The sequence below is a fragment of the Numenius arquata genome, chromosome 8, assembly GCF_964106895.1.
Source record: "Numenius arquata chromosome 8, bNumArq3.hap1.1, whole genome shotgun sequence".
Lineage (NCBI taxonomy): Eukaryota > Metazoa > Chordata > Aves > Charadriiformes > Scolopacidae > Numenius > Numenius arquata.
In genome coordinates, this window is record NC_133583.1 from 14125473 (window position 1) to 14146956 (window position 21484).

General features: G+C 36.7%; 2 protein-coding genes across 2 annotated transcripts in view; both read left to right on the forward strand.

The window, feature by feature from the left end:
• DNAH12 (dynein axonemal heavy chain 12) overlaps positions 1–6387 on the forward strand; it is a 70249-nt gene extending 63862 nt beyond the window's left edge. Inside the window, exons 66-73 of the mRNA XM_074152702.1 lie at positions 176–409; positions 1150–1335; positions 1792–1895; positions 3058–3262; positions 3459–3596; positions 4063–4154; positions 4384–4451; positions 5583–6387. Of these exons, the coding sequence (XP_074008803.1) occupies positions 176–409; positions 1150–1335; positions 1792–1895; positions 3058–3262; positions 3459–3596; positions 4063–4154; positions 4384–4451; positions 5583–5773 (1218 nt within the window). The 3' untranslated portion in view covers positions 5774–6387. The remainder of the gene's footprint in view (positions 1–175; positions 410–1149; positions 1336–1791; positions 1896–3057; positions 3263–3458; positions 3597–4062; positions 4155–4383; positions 4452–5582) is intronic.
• A 2624-nt stretch (positions 6388–9011) lies between these two features.
• On the forward strand, positions 9012–19222 carry ASB14 (ankyrin repeat and SOCS box containing 14). The gene is made up of 9 exons (XM_074152650.1): positions 9012–9139; positions 9671–9721; positions 11076–11212; positions 11309–11467; positions 13431–13676; positions 14491–14662; positions 15648–16191; positions 17031–17184; positions 17985–19222. Exons 1-9 carry the CDS (start codon positions 9012–9014, stop codon positions 18176–18178), a joined length of 1785 nt encoding a protein of 594 aa, XP_074008751.1. The 3' UTR covers positions 18179–19222.
• The last annotated feature ends 2262 nt before the right edge of the window (positions 19223–21484 follow it).

The window sequence follows — 21484 nt, forward strand, 5'->3', positions numbered from 1 at the left end:
GTAATTTTACCTGCAAAAAAAATATTTCAGATTTTGAATTTCCAACTCTTAGGGAAAAAACTCCATGAACTGCAGTTTTGCATACACTACAGCTTCCAGCCCTTTAGTCTGTAGGTCACGCTGCTGCTCTGCAGATATTTCAAGTTTCTAGAATTACTCATGTCTTCTGTTTCAGTTGTTCATAAATGAATACAGCCATGTCCCTTTTGAAGCTGTATCTTACCTAACTGGTGAGTGCAACTATGGAGGTCGAGTGACAGACGACTGGGACAGACGTTTACTGCTGACAATGCTGGATGACTTCTATAATCCAGATATAATTGAAAATCCTCGTTACACTTTTTCTCCCAGCGGCAACTATTATGCTCCACCAAAAGGCACATATGAGGACTACATTGAGTTTATTAAGGTAAAAAATAACAACAAGATTTTGAACTGTTATAATGTTGATGCACTAAAAAGCAATCCTTAAAGGCTTCTTTGCATTAAAAAGGTAGTTTTGCAGCACATTAAATGGTGTGCTTGGCTTCTTGCCTGACATCCTTGTATGTTCCTTGCCGTGATCTAGAAAGTTTCTGAGAGGGAATCATTAAGTAGAGATGAGGACCTAACATAGATAATTGAGAATTCCTTGGAAATAGCTTCCTAAAAATGAGATGATGGTGCTCTCACCGGCAATACTGTCTGCAAATACACAGAATCAGAGAATGGTTTGGGTTGGAAGGGACCTTAAAGATCATCTAGTTCCAAATCCGTGCCATGGGCAGTGACACCTCCCATTAGACCAGGTTGCTCAAAGCCCCATCCAACCCGGTCTTGAACACTTCCAGGGATGGGGCATCCACAACTTCCCTGGGCAACCTGTTCCAGTGTCTCACCACCCTCACAGTAAAGAATTTCTTCCTAGTATCTAATCTAAATCTCCCTTCTTTCAGTTTAAAACCGTTACCCCTTGTCCTATCACTACACTCCCTGATAAAGAGTCTCTCCCCATCTCTCCTGTAGGCCCCCTTCAGGTACCTATCATTAAGGTTCCTACCCACCTTGAATTGAAGTCAGTGGTAGTTTTTCATTTAGCTTCTTAAAGAAGACTTGGATCTAATTCCTAGCATGCTGCTTTATCTCATGCTGATGTTTATTTTGTCTTAGAGTCTTCCCTTTAGTCAGCACCCAGAGGTATTTGGTTTGCATGAAAATGTGGATATTTCAAAAGATCTTCAGCAAACTAAGATCCTCTTTGAGTCTCTGCTTTTAACGCAAGGAGGAGGCACTCAGGGAACTTCTGGAGGTGGTGACAGCACTCTTTATGAAATTGCAGATGATATTCTCAGCAAGGTATTGTATTACACCAACAACTCCAATTTATCTTTTCAAAAAGCAGAAATTCTTTAACTAGAATCTTCAGTGTCAAATTGATATCATGTTGTAGGAAAAACCTCCTGGGAGGAATTTAGTGCAATATGAAAGTTCTAAATATGTAGGAGACAGAGAGAGTAAATGGAGCAAACACAACTTGGAAGAACAGTTGATTCATTCATGCGAACAACTTTCAAATTAATAAAATTGAAATGTATTTGTAACTTTTCATGGTATGAAAAAATCTAAGTGTTTTTTTAAAAAAAACACTAATTTTTATTTGGATTAAACTATTAAAGACTGTATTGATAATATACTCATCAGAAGGTTTAATGGTATCTATTAGTCTGCAATTTTTCATATGTGTATAGTTTTAATATAATGCTGATGCATAATTATATATGGAATGAATTCAAAAAATGTTGTCATTTACAGCTTCCAAATGATTTTGACATTGAAGACTGCCTGAGTAAATATCCTGTGAGATATGAAGAAAGTATGAACACCGTGCTGGTGCAAGAAATGGAAAGGTTTAACAAGTAAGAGTGTTATATTTTATTAAATGTAACCGAAATAATTCCATTTGCAGAAAAAGTTTTCCTGCGAATCAGACACTGTAAACCCTGTGTTGTGTGAAATATTTTATTTATTTATTTTGTTCCCTTCTAATTGTCTGCAATGATTTCTGCAGTCCAAGCACCATTACTTCTTATGAAAGGTCAGAAGGTCAGAATGTAGGATACATGTCAGGAAAAATGATTAGTGGTGAAATGAACTGAAAGAGAAAAATACATGATAGAGGAAGGGACTCTGAGGATGCACTTGGAAGAGAGAATGTGAACAATATTTTTATGTTCCTTTTTGTTTCTTAACTTCACTTTCACTGTCTTTATCTTTGATTACATTTTATTTTCTTCATATTTCTGACCTACGGGGTAAAGGGGATAGAAACTGTGCATACACGCACAGTTATATGCGTGTATGCACAGTTCATGAAACCTTTTCCTTGATAGTTGGAAGTATTTCTGCTGATTTCTTTATTGTTTCATATGCTTCTGTTTGAAATTTTTCCTTTTTTTATCCTTTCCTGATGCCTTTCTTCCTATACCTTACCTTCACAATTATTGTCCTAGGATTACAAACCTATAAACACTTTTATTTTTCTTTTTGGATCCACAGACTCTCTTGTCATTTTGTTTCCTAATTTTCTTTCATATCTTTGCCTGCTCCTCCATTCTTTCTTCCCTGTTTTTCTCTGTCCTCCTTCTTTTCTATTTGTCTTTTCATGTCTCCCACTTAATTTTCTCCCAAACTTTCAGTAATGCTCTTTGGCCTTCAATCTCCAAGTTTTCCTTTGTTGTAGACCCTACCCACCTCTTCTTTTGTAATCTAAACCTTTTTCCTTCATCTAGTAAATGGTGTAAACATTTGGTGTTCCAAACGTACCTCTTACCAAACAATACAAGAGTATATCAGAGATAACAAAATAATTTATTAAACTGTTCCTAGTCTTAAATAAAACAGCACAAATGCACAAATCCATGACTTAACACATATGGCTAATTACACAGTTAGATAGCAGCTATACAAGTTCTATAGATGGTTCCATAATCCAGTTTTTTCTTTTTTTTCCAGTGAGGATGTTGTGTTGTACAAATCATGCAAAATGTGTGAAAGTTTTGTTTTATTTCTTAATTCTAGTTTAATCCGAACTATTCGTATTACGCTAATTAACCTGAAGAAAGCCATTAAAGGACTGGTTGTTATGGATGCTGAACTGGAGGCTCTGTGTGGCAGTCTACTTATTGGAAAAGTTCCTGAGAATTGGGCGAAACGTTCATACCCAAGTCTAAAACCATTAGGGAGCTACATTCTAGATTTTCTAGAGAGGCTGAAATTTTTACAGGTAACGTACAAGAGGCTGTATGACCAGTTATTTAATCTGCTTTTTCATATAATTTGTCTTTTACATTAAAGGAGTATTGGGAAAGGAGTGGTAGACTTCACTTAGATTTTTCTGAGTATAGTTATGTAGAAAATGGTCAAACAACATGGGATTTGTCTCTCTTTGATTACTGAATGTGTTACCTTCCTCTTTCCAGGATTGGTATGAATTAGGGAAGCCCACAGTTTTTTGGCTGTCGGGATTCTTTTTTACTCAAGCTTTCTTAACTGGAGCTATGCAAAACTATGCCAGGAAGCACAGGATCCCTATTGACCTTCTGGGATATGAATTTCAGGTAGAGATAAATTATAAATGCATATTTTATTAATCTGAGTCCTGATGATGTGGTAAGATGTAGTAAGTAAATCCTGACAGGAAGGTTCATTTTGCTACTAACTCACTGCAATTTGAACACACATATTTCATTCTTTGGTAAGGCCAGCATGTTAAATAACATGTCTAAAAGAGGTATATTGAAATTAGTTCTGTCATTGAACCTGGACCTCCACTCAAGAAAACAGCCTATAGAGCACCTATTTGTCTGTGTGATTAAAGCCTCATTTTATAACCTACAATAAAGGTAATTAAAAAACCCACAGATATTTACTATCTTTATGGTTTTGTATAAAAGTAGTACTGAAAAGTTACCACTGTATTAATTCTCATTTTGGATTATCTTCTGAAAGTTGGCTGTTGGCATAATACCTCAAAAAGCAAACAGCTGCGAAAGTTTAATAACATGGAACACTTATTTCTTGTAGGTTATTCCTCAGGATACTGCTGATACAGCACCAGAAGATGGTGTTTATATCCGAGGATTATTTTTAGATGGAGCTCGCTGGGACAGGACCAAGTCAGTAACAAAGTGTTTTACTGTAGTTTGGGAAAGCTTTCTTAGGTGCTCAAACAAGATTTGTTTAAATATTTTCATATTATTGAAATTATGCACCAAATTAAATACTCTTTCATGCATGGAAAATGGGGAAGAAAATGAAAAAAAACCCAAGCAAGCAACAACCTGAAAGCCCTCTTTTTTTTAACACCAAGCCACTAATAATTACTTTGTTGCTTTCTCTCACCAGGGGAATGTTAGCTGAGCAGTATCCCAAATTGCTCTTTGATACCATGCCAATCATTTGGATAAAGCCAAGTGAGTATAATTTCTTTGAAGTGTGACCTATTCATCAAGGAATTGCAACAGTGAATTCTTTTTTTATAGAAGATCAAGGCTCCTACCCTCACCATAGTACACAAATCTGCGCACAATTCACGTGCATCTGACCTATGACTTTTACATTAAAAATTGGGCCTGCTGGATTGACTCAGTCTCATCTGAGCAATAGGCTTCTCCCTCTCTCCACAGATGTTTATAATTATGGATTAGACAAAAGGACTAGTTAAACAAATTTTTTATAAATATGTCTAGGTGCTACCCTATCTATTTTTCAACCCGAAGTTAATTTGGGGAGAAAAGCACATGATACTTGAATTCCTGGCTCTACTCAAGCTGAAGAGAACTTTTAATTGATTTTAATTGATTTACAGAGACTCAGTATTTTACCTCACATGATTTAGCAAGGTTTGCTCGGGTTATTTTTAGGTGCTATGTTAGTCATCTGTCATACTAGTAAGATATTTTCCATAACTCTTGCTTTCTTTGGTCAGGAGCAATAAATCCATGTTTTCATTTATTCACCGGAGCAGGACTTTCAACTGCAACTGTTGCAACTTAGATGGTATTGCCTAATAGGCAGTTTTCCAAAGTTTCCACTTTTTCTGCTTGTACTTATTCTTGTGGTTGGATGAATCTGTTCAGACATGCATGATTTTAGACTTTGCACAAGTTGCATGTAAGCAGCGTAGGCATACGAAGAGTTCCTGCAGAGTTGTGTCCTTGGATCGCAGGTGACTTGAATTGCAGTTAGGGTCTGTGGCTAAGGCACCAGAATTCTTGAGGAGCTGGTAAAAGCTCTGTATAAACTATGCTTTAACTGTGTAACTATTCAGATTTTAACGTGCCCTTGAATGATTACAAAGCTGGTAGACTCACAGAAAGGCATTGAATTGAAAACGTATTGTAGTTAAATTAGTTGGGTTTGAAAACAAAAGAAACCACACAAGAAACCACACCAAAAAAAGCCAGATAATTTTATTATGTTACAAAACAAGTTTACATTTTTATTTAGCTTGAAGGATATTACTGTAAAGACTTAATATTTGAGTGTAGACTATTATTCAGATCTGATGAATGTAATATATTATTTTTGGATTTTTTTTGAAGCTGCAAAATCGGACATAAAGAAATCTAATGCATATGTTTGCCCACTCTACAAGACAAGCGAGCGTAAAGGAGTCCTATCTACTACTGGACATTCCACTAACTTTGTCATTGCTTTGATGCTAAACACGGATAAACCAGTTCAACACTGGATCAAGCGAGGTGTTGCATTGCTCTGCCAGCTGGATGACTGACTTTGGACAGTTCAGAAACAGACTTCACAAGATCTTGTTCTGTTTGTTGGCTTACAGAGGAAATGGAACATACTGTGTAAAAGAAACATCTGAATTTTTTATATTAAAGAGGCATGCAGGTATTTTCTGATCCTCAATAATGTGTCTTACATAAATATTGTTTTTAACATCTTTACAATCTATAAAATATACAGCTAGGATTTTAGACTATGGTAATACTATTAATGTGTAAACATCAATTTTATTCATTACTTGAATATCACAAAATATATCTTAATGGAAAATGAAAATAGTCTGCTCTTTGAGAGAAACCTTAGAGTTAATAAGTTTGAAGCATTAAGAGTGCTGAATCGTATGAGTGGAAAGCTAGTAGGTAGTAAATTTGGGAGTTTCCGTCTGCATTTATATATAGCCTATGTTCTGTCATAGCAACAGTGAAGACTGTGGTACAAGAAATCATTTAACTTTCTATAGTAAGTATTTCTGATGCCTTCCCGTTCAGCAAATTCATCTTTTCAGGATCTAATTCAGATATTCTGATTGTTTTAAGGATTTTTAAAACAAATAGTTTCTGTGAAGAATAAATTATAAAATCTCCCTTATGACTACATACCAGAAAATGTTATCTTTTTCATTATTAGTCCAGAGGAGTAGTCCAGTTTCAATTCCTTCACTGATTCTGCATTTTTCTTTCCATAAATAAATAAATAAATAAATTACTCAAGCATTCTTCCTAGATCTCCTCTAGCAAAGAACTGTTTCTGCTTTGCATTCAGACACAGCGATCATCATTTCTTTGTAAGCATCCCTCCATAAAATACAGTAGTAGTAAATTAAGCACATGAAAGTCTCACTCCATCCTACTGTTACTATTATAATCAGGCATCGATGTCCTTCCTTTCCCTGTTCATCGCGTGTTACACTGGCAGAAGTTTTCAGCATAGGTCTATCTTTCTGAAACTCTGCTTTCCCCTTTAAAGGCTCTATATGTTCGTCTTTCGGTTTTGGTTTTTGTTTTTTTTTTTCTATTTATATTAACATGTGAATTGTGATTAAGCAATCAGAAACACGTAGTAATTTTTAATGGAGTTCTTGCTTGATTTTATTTGCTTATTTACTTTTATTATTTTTAGGTTTTGTTTTTACACGGTCTTACTCTTTTAAGTAAGCTCCTAATGGTATCTTACGTTTACTCTCTGAGGAAAGCACTAACAAATTTTCTTTCCATAGTGTAATAGTTACTACTTACAGTTCTCAAATTCTCATTCCAAAAACTTTTAATGAGTATTTTTACAAAGAAACTGGACTTTTAATTCCTTCTTTTGCTGACACTGTTTGTCAGGTCAGATTATTAAACATAACTAACCTATATGAAAGAAACATGGAGAAAGTCCCAGAGTATCTTATGATCGGGTATTTATAGTGAGCTATTAATGGACATAGGCTCTACAGAGATCATTTTCAGTCCTGAAAATATCACTTTCAACTTAAGAATCACTTCTTCAAAATGTGATGTCTTCCCTCTTTCAGAAGGTGAGCAAAACCAATATATTTTCTGAATTCATAGGAAAATTAGTAATCTTTTTACAAGAAAGAAATAATCTAGATTTAAAATGTTTATATACTTCTGGTCCTATGGGTATAATGAAATGCTAGCAGTTACTTGTCTGTGTATTTTGTTAAAATATTTCTCTTTTTTGCTACGTGTGCAATTACAGAGCAAGACCTTGCAATCACACATTAGGTGGATCAGGTAACAAATGAAATGACGCAGGTTTGTTATGAATTACTGCTGCTTAACTTTAAGATGCTTCTATAATTATTCCAAACTTTGTAAGTAGCATGTTTACAGCTCCCTTCATTTTGCTGTGCTCATTCATTTTAATAGTTTATTTATCTGCTTTCAGTTTTACTTACTCATTTTATTTTACTTTGCCCTGTATTTTTGGTTGGTTTTTTTGGGCCAACTCTCTTGAAAGACAGAAGTGGAAGTTTTGATAAGGTAAAACACAAGAGATTTGAGCCTAACAGAACATCTGTGATCTTAGTCTATAATAGCACGTAGCTGAATGTATGAAAGAACAGTGTGACTGCTTATGCATGTAACAGTGTACATCTACACACATTATAATATTTAATGATTTATTTGATAATTTGTAATTTTTTATTTCTTCTTAAATTTTAACATTTAGACTTAACAAATAGTATCAATGGGTTTTATTACTATGCTTCATCGTTTGTATTACAATCTTAAAAGGGTAAAAATATTTTTAATTGAACCCTTTCAATTTGGCAAACTTTTTTTAAACTAATGCAATTCTTAAGTGTGTTTGGGGTTTGTTTTTTTTTTTACTTTTTGTTTGTTTGTTTTTTATTAACTCCATTGTGGCTACACCAGTGGTTTTTATTTCTGCCTGTATTTGGATATATACTGTTGCAGTATTTTTTTATATATATACACACCTTACAAGTATTAGAAAAAAATGGGCATGTATTGATGAAGAATGCAGAACTCTAAGTTTATTGGTCCGATATGGCTGCAGATTATGTACATGAGGTGGTAAAGCCGGTCTATTTTTAAGCATGGAGTTTGATGTTTCAGTTGGAAGGCTGATGCACATAATTGCACAAATCTACAATACTTTTCCGACTACGAGATAACAACCTGAATGATATCTTTTTTGAAACAGTTTGTACAAAAGCTATTATTAAAAAAAAATTCATGTCCTTCACTTGCCCTTCACTTCCAGGCACTCTGTGAACAGACTGAAAAAACATCCAAAGTCTTATTGCACATCTGTTTTCCTACTAAGGAGACATCAGAGCATGATGATATTTGAGTGTCTAAAAGACTGAAGAGGGGATAACTATCTGAAAACTAAGTTTTACTTATTTTTGTTGCTTTCTATTAAGTAATGCCAGAACAAGTAGCTATTCTGTATGTTCAGTCTGTGGAACAGAGATAAAAGCTAGCATGTGCTATTGGAATAGAAAACCTTTACTCTGTTCTAAACAGAATAACTTTTTGCAGTGCAAACTTAAATACTTGGGAGAAGGCTGCAGCTTGAGATGGAGAAGTTCCGATTCATTTATTTTAAACTGTGTTTCATTTCTCTTGATACTTAAACAGTGATTGCTATTTCTATTACTCCAGATTTAACCTGAAGATTTAGCATCTGCTTCCAATTAAAAAGCAGCGTTTCCCTACAAAAGGTGAACCAAGTTGTGCTGATTTGGCATGTATAATTCTACATATATGTTTGATGATGATTCTGATGATGAAATCCCTACACAACACGCTATTCAGGAAAGCTTACAAGATAGGCATAAAATTGAAACAAGTGGCAATGTGGCAGAGGATGAAAGGTAATAAGGTATTACTTCTATTTTGGGTGTTTACTTGGCATTATTGTAAGCATGTGGTAACCTTATTTTCCTTTGTCACTCTGTACGTTGTATTGCTCTGACCTTGTCTCATCGATACTGGGAACCACTGGTAGCTCACTTGTTCTGAGTTCTCCCTGAAAAAGTATACCCATTTCTTTGAAAATATGGGATGTATGAAATGTGATTTCAGGTGATGTTTTACATCGATATCTAAATGACTACAAGGGTTGATGAAGAAGATAAATATGTGATATAAGTAGATTGGTATGGTAGCTTTCACTCATTTTAGTATTTAATTGTCGGGCTTTGTGTAAAAAAGCCAATATTTATAGTGGCAGGGAAAGACCAACAAAAAAAGTGTTTTAATGTGTTAAACACTGACAAAACCTACATAACTTAGAGAATTCTAACATGTAGTCTAGGCTTGAGTATTTAAATTAAGGTATAACTTCATTGATTAACTTCACCTTAATTTTTACTCCTCATTTTATTTTTGTTCTGTTTCTGCAGTTTCCAGTATTTTGCAAGTGAAGAACATGAAAAGATAATTGCAGCAATTCGGACAGTTAAGTACAAATACACTGCGCTAAGCCTATACCCCTAGGAATCCCTTGGATATTGCATTGTTGAGCAACGCCTACATTTTAGGTGTTTGATCACCTGATATAAGTGTATTTTTTCTTCATACGGTCTTGGGAGGAGTAAGGCAACTAAAAACAGGACTCCCAAAAACTAACTTATTAGATAGGAACATAGTAATCGAGTGGGTTCAAATGTCACTCCTCTCATATTCCATTGCTTCATCCCCTGGAATTAGGGGACAAATCCAGACCTTTCTTGTAAAATAAACAACAGGATGGCAAGGCCCTCAGCCAATTAATACTTCCTACAAGCATTTCTCTGAGATACCCAGATGAAAATCCCTTTTCTACCTGAAGAGTGTTCCAGAATTGTTCCTTAACTGCCAAAATTTACTGTATTTCTGTACGAGATGCTCTTAGTCTGCTCTTCAGAAACTTCTACATTTTGTGGTGCAATCAATTTATATACTGAGTCACTGAAATAAGTAAACAATAAGCATAAGTAGTAAAGTTGTTAGGACTGTCTGGCAGTGGGAAACTTGCAGTCCAGTCTTTATACGTGTTACAGTAAGTAGTTGTAGAGATATTTAGTGGACTGGAGTAGGAATCAAGAAACCAAGTCTTTTGTCCCATACACTATGAAGAATATGCCTAAACTGTAATTACACTTGCTTTCTGGCTTTATGAATATATAATTCTTCCATATGTAGGAGAACTTCAGCAGCAGAGAATGAGAGAGGTCTGTTCCCTCACCCTGTAGTTGTAGGTAACAGGAGGGGAGGCTGCCTTCTCCCAGGAATGATGGGATAAAAAATATGAGCAGAAACTAGGCCTCTACTTAAACAGACTTTCCAGCCAAGGAAGTTTTGCTGTTTCTTGGTGAGATATAAAATTGCAAACATAATCATCGATGTTGATTAAAGTTCCTGTAAGATTGTTAGTAAAAGCAGGAATAACAAGATAGGTCTCGTCCTGTTAAATCAGCTTCATTTTACTTTTCCCAGCCTGAATATTTTTCCTGCAGTTTCACTAGGACACCTGTTTACTTTATACATTAAACTTTTATGCACTATTGCTCGTAAGAGAGGATTATATTTGAAATATTTTAGTCATATTAATTATAAGTAAGTTTTTTCAGTGTATAATTCAAAATGCTTTGTGACTCAATGTCAGTCATTGATTATTCCATTCATGTAAACCACCCTCTGAAAAAGAATTACTCTGATGAAGTTGTTTATTCTAGATACGCTAATGGGATAAATGACACTCAGTATATTAGTTGCCTGAATTTTATTTTATTATGAGTAGTGGGATATGTGTCTGTCTTAAAATATCACAGGCCAAGAAGAGGCCTTGATGAAGTTGGTGAAGCACAGTTCTGCTTTTGAAGAAGCGGATCAGCAAGGCTGGCTTCCTGTGCACGAAGCTGCAGCACAGCTAAATAAGAACATCCTTGAAATAACTTTGAAAGGTACGGAATTCTTGTGGTTTTCCACCAAAAAGTTTTACAAGTTCAGGTTTGATGAATGACCCAGCTTCAAACGTGTTCTGCTTATCTGTCTTTCAGCCTCCCGTGCTGTTACGTGGGAACAGACCACTCTAAAAGGGGAAACACCTCTCTTGGTGGCAGTAAGAAATTGCTTTGTAGACAACGTCCGCTTTCTCCTGCTCAATGGCTGTGATCCCAATGTTAAGAATGAAGAGGGAGATTCTCCTTTAGTTATAGGTGAATACCTTATTTAGGGGTGGAGAGGTGAGGGAGTGAGGTGAGGTTATATTACACATTTTAGATTTGTTTCACATATTTGACTTCAATATCTAAAATATTTTGCTGTAAAGAGCAAAAAAAAATGTTAATCTCAGTATTGAACATGTCTGTCCCTGTCTTAGATGATACCAAGGCTTTAAATGAACTGACAATTCCAAGTTAGGGACTGTCGCTACATAATTTATTAATTAATGTATCCTTATTGGTCTACTGAAGTATGGGAAACATAGAACTAGGAGAAACTAAAAATCTTTCCCCAGAGTCTGATACAGTGCAGGGGCCTCCAGATGCTTGTCATTTTCCATCCCTCAGTTGCAAAGAGTTTGAGGCTCAGGTTGAACATACATCTTTTTCCTCAAAGTATCAAATAGCTTTCTCCATGAAGTGCCAGAGTGTCTTCCTCTGCTTTATTTGGCATCATTTACGCAGTGGTGCCAGGTAACCAGGTCCTCTTGCTTCTTCATGCTATTACTGTTCTTCATGTCTACAGGCATAAAACGCTCATATTCTCTGCTTACATGGTATCTCTTTCATAGGATCAGCTTCTCTTTCTCCAAAAACCATCTTAATGGGTTTTGATTTTCAAAAACTGTAGAAAACCAGCCTGATTTATCTGCATTATTTACCTGCATTACGCTTTAGAGCGTAAAACAGTGTTTGTCCCTATTCAGACATTGTTGGAATTAATCCAAGTATGACAAGGGAAGAAGCGAGCCAGGCCTAAATTCTTGGTTTACTTCTCTTTGAATTTTTTTGATTGAAGAAGGTCCCCTCCTAGTATCAATCTTAGCGTGAATGCCATTTTAGTTTGATCGCGCACCAGAACTGTAATTCTTGATTTGTAAAGAACTAGTCCTAATTTTGCCAAGATGTTTTTCAAAAATGTTCTATGTTCATTTAATTTGCTTCCCCCAGTTTGGGCTATGATGCTATTATTCTTACTGAGTCCTAGCCAAAAAACGGAAAGTGTGTTCTCATTATCTGGGTTCTAAAGGAGCACTGGAAGTTTATTGGACAAACCTGTAAGTTTTTCGGTATCAGAAGGGTGTTTTTTTCCAAATTATTGTTAAAGGAAGAGGAAAAAGCCTACCTATCTGTAGGATCCCCAATCCGTACCTTTGAATAACTAAAGTCTAGGGCCCCCTGCTTAAAAAAGGTGCAGAGAATTCCTGGATACTTTTGAAGTGCACTGTATTAAAATCCACCATCCCCCAAGAAGGCGATGCACAGGATTTATCTAAAGCAGCCATGTAGGGCTATATTATACAGATAATGGGACATCACAGGTTACAGTGTGCTGTCAATGGTATTTCAAGCAGCTGTGGCACATGAAGCTTCTCTGCCTAATCTGTCTCTGTGAAGGGAACTCACTGTTCTACCCTGCACAGCCTGGAAGATCAAAGAGAGGAGGGAAATGTGTTGCCTACTCATTCCTTTCACTGGAGCCAGTGCAAATTACTCTTTTAAGATCCTTACTGACTTAACAGATCAGGCCTATTAAGCTAATAAGATATATGCCATAGTCATTTTAAACTTCATTTAATATTATGGTAACTGCTTATGAAGATTAAATTGCACTCTCTGAGCAGGCCAGCTCCCGACCATGCAAAGTCCCTATATATGATCTCCATCTAGTGGCAAGGAAAGTTGCAGTCTGTTGCATTACCAAACGCAACAGAGGATTACAGAGAGAAAGAGATTACATAAAATTATTGATTTGTATAGTTAATGTTATCCTGGAGACAAAGAACAGACCTGTTGATAAGACAAACCTTTCAGTGTAGTGTGACATTTCTCAGTGTATAAATAGCACTGCCAGGAACAGGTTGAGCTTTCCTGGGCTGCCACATTAACAGAAGCCATAGTGCCTAGAATAGCGGTGAATAACATTCTGGCTGATACTTCACTTATTGTCTTACAGCAACTAAACACGATTCATATGAGATTGCCTCCTTGTTGATAAGTTCTGGTGCAAAAGTGAATTTGCAGTGTGTCCACAAGAGGACTGCTTTACATGAGGCAGCCAAACTAGGCAGGAAGGGTCTAGTGAAGCTTCTCCTTCGTTCTGGAGCAGATCCTGACCCTCGCAGTGGATATGGGCTCACACCTCTAGCACTGGCTGCACAGGCTGGACATACAGAAATTATGGAGCTCTTATTGAAAAAAGGTGAGACTTTATTATATGGAATGTTAGAGGAAGAGAAGGCTTGGGGTGGGGGGTGGGAGGGTCTATCTTGCCAGTGCTGTAAGTATCTGATGGGATGGTGTAAAGAATACGTGTACACAGACATATACATTCTGCCTAAAGTAGTTAGCCTATTTATACACATTTTTATTAGTCTTCTAAAAGTTCTGTGATTGAATCAAAACTGGTTATTTTAAGATACACCTTCAGAAATAGCAGCACAGGTAACTTTCCTTACTAAAGAAGATTAAATGCTGTCTCCACCAAAGGATTGTCGTGATGTAGTTAAGTAAAGGCCTCAAAGAGACTACATTTTCATAATATTCAAATAATTTATCAATATTTTAGCGAATAGGTGTAATTGTTTTTAAATACAATATTGTTTTCTCATGTAGACAAGTCACCTTAGGGAAGGCCTGACAAGACATTTGTGGTGGAGAATTTTATATGATCGCTCAGCAGCTCTGCAACTGGATTGTATGAACTGTTTTGATACTGAACTGTGTTGTACATAAGCCAAATCCCAGTTATTTGTATGAGTAGGAACAAAAGCCCTCACTTGCCCAGTTCTAGCATCGTCTTACTGTGTGATTGTATTCAAAGCGATTTAGATCTTCTTGTTCCCAGGATCAAGGATCCAACATGAAGGTTTATGCTCACAGTGTTTATTTGGTGAAGAATATTATCCACAATACCGTGTCACTGGAGGGTTGCAGATACTAATTACTGCTGGATATTTATAGTGACTACTGTGAAAATCCTTGATTAATTCTTGATCCTCGATGCTTCTTTCCAGGTGCAGATGTTCTTTCACAGGCAATGGATTGTGCTTCTGTATTATTTGAAGCTGCAGGAGGAGGAAACCCAGATTCTCTGAGTCTTTTACTAGAATATGGGGCTGATGCCAATGTACCAAAGCACTCGGGTCATTTGCCAATCCACAGAGCTGCATATAGAGGACACTTTCTGTGAGTTAATATACTTAAAAATCAAGTAATGATGACACCAGATATACTAATTTTGCTAATTTTCTCTTATCCAAAGCAGGCAGAAAATCTTTAGTTTTGTAGAAGGAATTCTTTTTTGACCATGTAAATATGAATTCTCTGTGTCTGAATGCAAGAGACCAGTCAGGATAAAATCTTCATCATTTTTAGGATGCCAATTCCTATAGTGCTTCCACACTTGTCACAAATAGTAACAGTGTCCAATCTGATGCTGAGGTTCTTGGGACATCCTTACTCTCTTTGGGTATGCCTCATCTCTACCCCATCACAGCAAGGTAAACGTATTAAATAATCAAATAGACTTAGGGCATAAGAGTTATCCCTGTTTTAAAGACAGGAAGGTCACTGGAAGATATTTATACTAAAATCACAGTACCTGAGAAAATTCTTCAGTACTAGGAATGTTGCATTGTGGTTAAGAATATGAGAATTCTTAATTCTTATGTGAATATTTTTTATATATTAATTAAATTGTATTTAAAATTAAATGTATTTATATATTAAATTATATATCGTATCTATTCATATTATAATATATAGGAATGAAGGAATTAATAGAATATAATAGGTTAAGCAATAACACTGTCCTCGCAACAGTCAGGAAAAGCTTCTATTGAGAAGGAATCATTATTCCTCTAGCAAGGAATGGGGTTGTTAAGGAATAATAGTATAACAGAATAATATTTTATATGCGGTATAAATACATATATATATATATATATATGCGGTGTAAAGTCGCTATCCATTGCTGGGTAAGAATTTAATTGTTAGCAATTAAAGCCAATGCAGAGGGTGTAGCATGCCACGGTACTGATTTGGTAGATTAAGACAGGTGAATACAGTCATGATGAATTCTGAAGCCCAGCAACACAGAGAAATTCAAAGACTGAGCTAGGTGAACCAGCATGTTTATGACTCTGAGATTCTTCTTTTTCTAATTTTTCAGAGCCCTAAAAAATTTAGTTCCAGTTACTAATTTTGATGCCATTAAAGAAAGTGGGATAAGTCCCGTTCATTCAGCAGCAGCAGGAGCGCATCCTCAGTGCCTTGAGTTTCTCCTCAAATCTGGGTTTGATGCCAATTTCATGCTGGATCAAAGAGTTCGCAAAGGCTATGATGATCACCGGAAATCAGCGTTGTACTTTGCTGTTTCCAACGGGGATATCTGTTCAACGCAGTTGCTGTTGAATGCTGGAGCCCTGCCAAACCAAGATCCCATCAACTGTCTCCAAATAGCCTTGAGGATGGGCAACTATGAGTTAATGAATCTACTGCTCCGACATGGGGCTAATGTCAATTACTTCTGCAGAGTGAATACAACACATTTTCCATCAGCTCTACAGTATGCTCTGAAAGATGAAGTCATGTTAAGAATGCTGATGAACTATGGATATGATGTGCACCGCTGCTTTGATTGCCCTCGGGGAAACAGTTCGCATTCCCAGTATGTGACTGATGGATGGACTTCTACTGTTATCAAAGATACAATGGTAAGTATATCAGGTGGCTTCATATGCTGTTTTACTACCAGTATCCTTTCTAAAACTAAATGAAAATGTACTTAATGCAGTGTCAGAAAAGGCAGTTTTGAAACTGTAAAGCAGTTTACGCATAAAGATAGGAGCAGACAAGGCTTTAAAATTAAATAGGTGTTGCCATGAGGCCTGGTTCATGACAGCAAATGATCATAAACAATATTTTTCAATTGTGAAAATACAGCTACCGATGTGCTAATGATCTGTTCAGAATCGGCTCTCCAGGGCGATCTTGTCCATGCTGTGAAAGCAGGGACTTGCAGGCTGGTCGCTGGGTTGGCTTGTATCATAGCACCAGCACTGGAAGGGTGTTGTAAGGACCCCCTGGAGCTGGCATGATCAGCACTGAGCAGACATTAACAAACCTGGACTGACCTAAAGGGGTTCCTAGAGATACCCATCAGAGTCATTGTTTTGCAGTTTGTAAAGTCCACTGGAACCTAATAAACCCTTCTTTAACCTGAAGATAAGGGGGTGTGGCATGCACTGGGCTGGTACACAAGGCTAAATTCCACTTAGGGAGGGGTAGCACTTCTTTTTAAGCACTTAGTTACCAAATATACAGCTGTTTGAGTTCATTTTTGGATCTAGTACAAAATAACCATCTCAAATATTCAGATTCTGCTGGTGAGGCTTAACACAAGCTGTGACAACCTCTAAAGCTCCCCTGACTGACAGAACACACATTCTTCCTGGCATTCTGCTGAAGCTATTTAATTGCTCTTGTGCTGCAGAGGCAGAAGTCATTTCCAGAGTATTGTATATTATCCTATTAAACATTTTGTTTCTATCAGTTCTGTGAAGTGATAACCTTGTCATGGTTGAAGCATCTGTCTGGGAAAGTGGTGCGAGTAATGTTAGATTATGTCGATCACGTTAATATCTGCTGGAAGTTAGAAGCAGTTCTCAAAGAACAGGAACTATGGCCAGACATCAATTCCATTTTAAGTAAGTATCTGATGTTTACATTTGAAATGACAAACAAGCTTTTTGGGGATTGGGGCCTTTTTTGGTGGTGGTATTTTAGTTTTCTTTTTCTTTACTTCAGACTGGTGCTTTTCTTGACCCTTGTTAGGCCAAAAGTTACTTTTGACAGTAAGAGACCTCTGAAAAATCAGTCTATACAGGATTTAAACTAAGTTTCTCTCAAAACTCTGAAAGACAGTAACTGTACAATTTATGGAGAGCACTCGGGAACTTTACAGTGTAGACAACACAATCCTCTTCAAGGGGAGAAAAGCCTTTCCCCCTGCCTCAACCTGATAGAACAAATCTAATAAATCATTACTTTTAATTGAATTATTTCATTCTCATCTAGATTAATTCTATGTCCTTTTTGCTTACTAGATTAAGTAGCAGTGACTCAAAATTCTGCTTTTAGTAGCTTCTTCAGGTTGACAGAAAACTGGCACCAGTTATTTGGAATTAAAGTACATTCCCCAAACTTTACTACTTAAACTTGCATTAACCTACATTTATCCAACTTGACAGAAACAAAATCTTTCAATTTAGCTGTAAATAATCACAAATATAACTGAGAGATGCACAGGCTGAGATTAAAAGGCTAGATCCTGACAGGTCCGGTTAGTCCAGGGAGAGCCACATTCCTTTTATCTGTCTAGTCACAGAACGAACATGCAGCAAAATCTCAACCAAAGCTTTTGAAAGGTAGCAGAGTATTGAATAAATACATTGAACACAATTTAATAAATAGCTTATTAATATCAATCTTGCCTTCTCTTTTCTAGCAAATCCTCGCTCTCTGAAGCATCTTTGTCGCCTGAAAATACGGGAATGCATGGGCCGGTTACGTCTCCGTTGTCCTGTCTTCATGACCTTCCTTCCACTGCCCAGCTGCTTGAAAGACTACATACTATACAAGGAATATGATCTTTATGGACAGGAAAACTTCCCAGGAACATACAACCTCAACTGTACATAATTACTAGTTCTATGTTTTGAAGGGAATGTTGATGTGGATAAGACTGTCTTATGCAGCAGCTTTTTTTCTTTTGGGATTTTATCTCCTATGTATATTAAGGAATACCAACATCTCCCCCCCCCCAAAGAAAATGGGGAGAACCCCAAAATGTAAGTATTGGTGATCCCATTCTACATATCTACTGGAATATAAAGTATCTGAAAGTTACGGCAATAGTATTTGAAGTGCTTAGTATGAAAAGCTAAGGAACTTTAAAATGTAAGGCTGCAAAGCTTGTGTTCTTGCTACGTTAAAGCCTGTCGTAACAGATAACACCCCCCCCCCGCAGGGGTAAACTCAGGGTTTAGTTAAAGGTCAGGGCTTTAACTAACACCAGGAAGGGACATAGTTCTTTTTTCTCTTGTACCTCCCTTTCTCTTGCCAAGAAGTAGAGTTTTTGTTTGTGAAGTCCTGCATTGAAGTTCTAAAGAGCAGCCTAAGTAGATTTATTTTTTCCACCCAGTTAAGCAATCCACATTCTAAGAAGCGAAATGGGATTAACAGCTATAGAAACCTCTGCTTCTCACAGCAGCTAGTGTGAAATACCGGTCTTTCAACAAGAAGGCATTATTTCTGAAAGACGTGTTAGTTCTGCATCTCATTCTTATGGAATTGATATGTCTCATCCATCATGTACTTTGACTGCTCTCTCCAGAACTAGGTTTTCCTTTTACAGTGCTGCCCAAAGGCACGCTTGCTATTTTTGGAATTGGAGCTTAAACTTTTGGAGCACTACCTATCAGCAGTCACTTGTCTTAGGAAGTCTTACACAGTACACGCAGACCCTGGGCATGCCTGTTCTTTCTAAAAATACTGCAGATATCAGGCCATATTTTAGAAAAAAAAAAGTTCATCAACATACTTGGCATTAGTAGTATTTATTCCTTCATTAAGCATAGATTCTTTTTCTAGTTATACATGCATCTTTATCATGGAAGTTACATAATTCAAAAGTCTGCTTTTCCCCAGAAAAATCTACAAACCTTATAAAATACAAATTTAACCGTAACGTAGTTATGATCCATTGCTCTTTACATGGTGTTTATCATATAATAGACTAACGCAGCCCGTGAAGATATGTATCAGTACCCATGTTAATGGTTGTGCTGGTACGTGAATTCTGATCCTTACCATAACCACAGCTCTGCAGTGCGCTGCACGTTGTCATGGGACTGCAACGTGGGCACTAAACAGCCAGCTACCTTGGTAAGGACCTTCTTCTTTTCATGTTCAGTCTTTGATTGTTGCAAAAATAAGTTATCAGCATTCCCAAGTGCAATAACTTCTTCTGAAGTCGTCTGGCTAATATGATTACAATTAAGAGAACTGCAAAACACTTTGACAACAGAGGGATATAACTGCATGTTAAAACTTTGTTTAGTGGAAGGCAACGCATCCTGTCACCAGTAACGGTACTTCCTGGAAGTCAGTATTATGAAAAATACAGGAGGTTTTTGCATCTGTACAAATCCCACCCAGAAAGTTACTATAGTTAGGCTTTTGTTTAATCTACAAAATGCTGATTGAAGCCCTGGCATAATACATTTACTATCCATGTTTCCAAGATTAAGACACAACAATCGACATTGAAGCCATTGGAGGGGTTTAATACAGCTAGTCAGGGAAAATGTGCAAGTCAGTCTCAAACATTGCAAAAATCACTTACACTTCACTAAAACAGGACCAATCCAGAACATCATCATAAGAATTTGACCACTCCACTCCGGTATAAAAATGACCTGAAAGATTGTACAAAATCCTTGGCTTGCAATATAAACTTCATTAGGAATACAAGTGCATTCACAGTGACACACTCACTTATTCTTGTCATGACAACTTAGATACCACTGTGGCAGGAAAAAACAAGTCGACTTACTGCTTGGTTAAGAAGAAAAGCTTTGGAGACTATTTGACTTGCAAGAAATTTTGTAAAATAGAGCAACAGAGAATATAAATTACCAGCTCTTGCTGTTAGACTAGACTATATCTCTACTAAATTCACTAAGCAGAGGCAGGTTTTCTTTATGCAGATTATTTCTGAAATAACAAGAGATTGTATCATAACACAGTTTCTCCATCGGCTTCTCCTAAATTCTGTGCAACTAATTAATCGGAATTTACCTTCAATATATGCACAGTCAAATTTGCTTCTTTATATCAATGTACATAAATTATATCTTCATAAATAGCTTCAGCTGCTTCAGGATTTTCAGCTCTGGGTTTACATCCATATAAAGACAGAATCTGACAGCGTCATAGACGGGGAATGGTCCTTAATTCTTAATCATTACTGTTAGATAGTAAATTGTCTTGGTACAATTTCGATCCTAAACAAATTAAAGAAGTAATAGACTATCAAATTCAAATTAGTTTATACTGCCTGCTTGTAACTTGTCCTCCGATTTAAACTTGGAGAAATCTATTAGCGGCCATAAAGGAGTGCTAGGTATCATCTACAATGCACTGAAATGCATACCTATAAGCACACTTCATATATTTTGATATTCATGACATTACATACATAAAGAATGTATGTAGCTTGAAACAACTGACAGGAAAACTTGCTTGGTCTGCAGTGTATGAATCTATATAGTGTAACAATATTCCCTTAGCCAAGGGGAAAAACGTGGCTATAACTATGAGGCTGCAAATAGCAACAGAAAGTGCTGATTCAATACCTACGCAAAGTCACTTTAAAATCATGTACTTGAAAGATTATTTTCAGGAGTGTCTGAAATAATAGTACGTGCACATGAAGCAAACTACAGCTTCAACTGGAAGTGCTTGAAAGATCAGTCTGTAAGTAAAAGGCAACAGGAAAAATTAAAACAGGAGAAATAAATTACAGGAGAGGACACCAACCAGTAATTTACTTACAATAATAAAATGCTCAGGTGGTGAAATCCTACCGCAGTAGTTCCCAGCAGAACATGAGGTGTTTATATTAAAAGTCATACTCTCAAGGAAAGTACTAAGCACTCCAACAAAAAGGTTTTCCAGTGAAGTAGTTCTAAACCCCATAGGAAAAAAGGTACCAAATAGGGGTTTTTTATTCTGGGGAGGAAGCCACAGATAAAACCTCAGCAGTTCTTTTTTGCCTTGAGGTAGTTCTGATTACAGAGCCCTGTGCTCCTCCCCTTAAGCAAAACTCAGTCATTCTCATCCCCCTGCTATCTCACTGCACCAGTCCCACTTAACTCCCTCATCTCTTCTGACCTGCCCTCTTGCTCTTGCAGCTTTCATCCCTCTCCCAGATGCTTTTATCTA

Excerpts from the sequence above, each read along its gene's own strand:
- ASB14 (XM_074152650.1), top strand. The coding sequence starts at position 9,012 with ATGTATAATTCTACATATATGTTTGATGATGATTCTGATGATGAAATC. Across the intron at positions 9,722-11,075 it reads AAGATAATTGCAGCAATTCG|CACAGGCCAAGAAGAGGCCT; the intron begins GACAGTTAAGTA and ends GTCTTAAAATAT. Across the intron at positions 13,677-14,490 it reads GGAGCTCTTATTGAAAAAAG|GTGCAGATGTTCTTTCACAG; the intron begins GTGAGACTTTAT and ends GCTTCTTTCCAG.